The 1434-nt window shown below is 40.4% G+C and overlaps 1 protein-coding gene across 1 annotated transcript in view; it reads right to left on the bottom strand.

Moving 5' to 3' along the window:
* Positions 1-257: 257 nt before the first annotated feature.
* RPS23 (ribosomal protein S23) overlaps positions 258-1434 on the bottom strand; it is a 2589-nt gene continuing 1412 nt past the window's right edge. Inside the window, exons 3-4 of the mRNA XM_006889890.1 lie at positions 585-705; positions 258-446 (exon numbers count right to left, since the gene is read on the bottom strand). Of these exons, the coding sequence (XP_006889952.1) occupies positions 300-446; positions 585-705 (268 nt within the window). The 3' untranslated portion in view covers positions 258-299. The remainder of the gene's footprint in view (positions 447-584; positions 706-1434) is intronic.

Genomic DNA, 1434 nt, shown 5'->3' on the forward strand with positions numbered 1-1434 from the left:
GTCTCCCTTCTCTACAAACTCTTAAAGTCACATTTTGCTTGGCACATTCCTATCTTCAAGCCAAATCCAATGCCCAATTTCTCGGTTTAAGCAGTTGTTTACATTTTTCTGACTGCTTTACCTATGAAGATTTCTATAGTAGAACAGCACAGTCCTATCCCAAAGATTCCATTTTCTTCCAAGAACGCTCCTTCTCTTAAAGCTGGTAAGCAAGCACAACACTACTTTGTGCCAGATGAGAAAATAAGACCAACACATTTCTGGCATATAGAAATTTATTAGTATGACATTTTCAAACTTTAAGATCTTGGTCGTTCCTTCTTGCCTTTGTATAAGGCCAAAAGAGATACATTGGCCACTTTGACAACCTTAAAGCGGACTCCAGGAATGTCACCAACAGCATGACCTTTGCGACCAAATCCAGCAACAAGAACTTCATCGTTTTCCTGCGAAAGAACATTTTATGTCAGTGACAAATGAGAAATAAGCACTCATATAAATTCCCATTTAAACTAAGAAATAGTGCAATGGCATCACAAAAAAATATCAATCTATTTATCAGACTCATTTTCCCAAGAATTTACCTCAATAAAATTCAAGCATCCATCATTAGGCACGAAGGCTGTGATTTTCTTGCCGTTCTTAATGAGCTGGACTCTGACACACTTTCTAATGGCAGAATTTGGCTGCTTGGCCTCAACACCCCTGAAATAGAAACAGCAGGAAGTGTTATTTAATTACAACGAATTTTTACAAATCTTGTCAGTGTAATCAGCTCAACTGATTAAATTTTATACCCTAAGTTTCTTAACTAAACCTAGCAGACCTGGTTTAAAATTTTGAATGTGACTAAATTTTATAATAAAACCCGAATACCAGAAGAATGTCTATCTGTGTTTCATTGATTACGCAAAGGCATTTGACTGCGTGGATCATAACAAACTGTCGCTGACTCTGAGAAGAATGGGAATCCTAGAACATTTAATCGTGCTAATGCGAAACCTATACTTGGACCAAGAGGCAGTCGTCAGAACAGAGCAGGGCAACACTCAATGGTTCAACCTGTATGCAGAGCAGATTATCCGAGAGGCTGGGCTCTATGAGAAGCATGGCGTTAGGATTGGTGGAAGATCTATCAACAATCTGCGTTATGCAGATGACACACAACTTTGCTCGCTGAAACTGAGGAAGACCTCATGCACTTACTGCAGAGGGTCAAGGACTGCAGCCTTCAGCATGGACTGCGACTCAATGTCAAGAAGACAAAGATCTCACCACTGGACCAACTGGTAGCATCAGGATGGACGGCAAAGAGATTGAGATTGTCCACAGCTTCAGTTTGCTAGGCTCCACAGTCAACACTCTTGGCACCAGTAGCCAGGAAATCAAAAAACGTATTGCAATGGGAAAGTCTGCTGTTAGGGACCTCTCTAA

This window comes from Elephantulus edwardii, unplaced genomic scaffold, assembly GCF_000299155.1.
Source record: "Elephantulus edwardii isolate Elephantulus edwardi_28Jun2011 unplaced genomic scaffold, EleEdw1.0 scaffold00082, whole genome shotgun sequence".
Taxonomy (NCBI): Eukaryota; Metazoa; Chordata; class Mammalia; order Macroscelidea; family Macroscelididae; genus Elephantulus; species Elephantulus edwardii.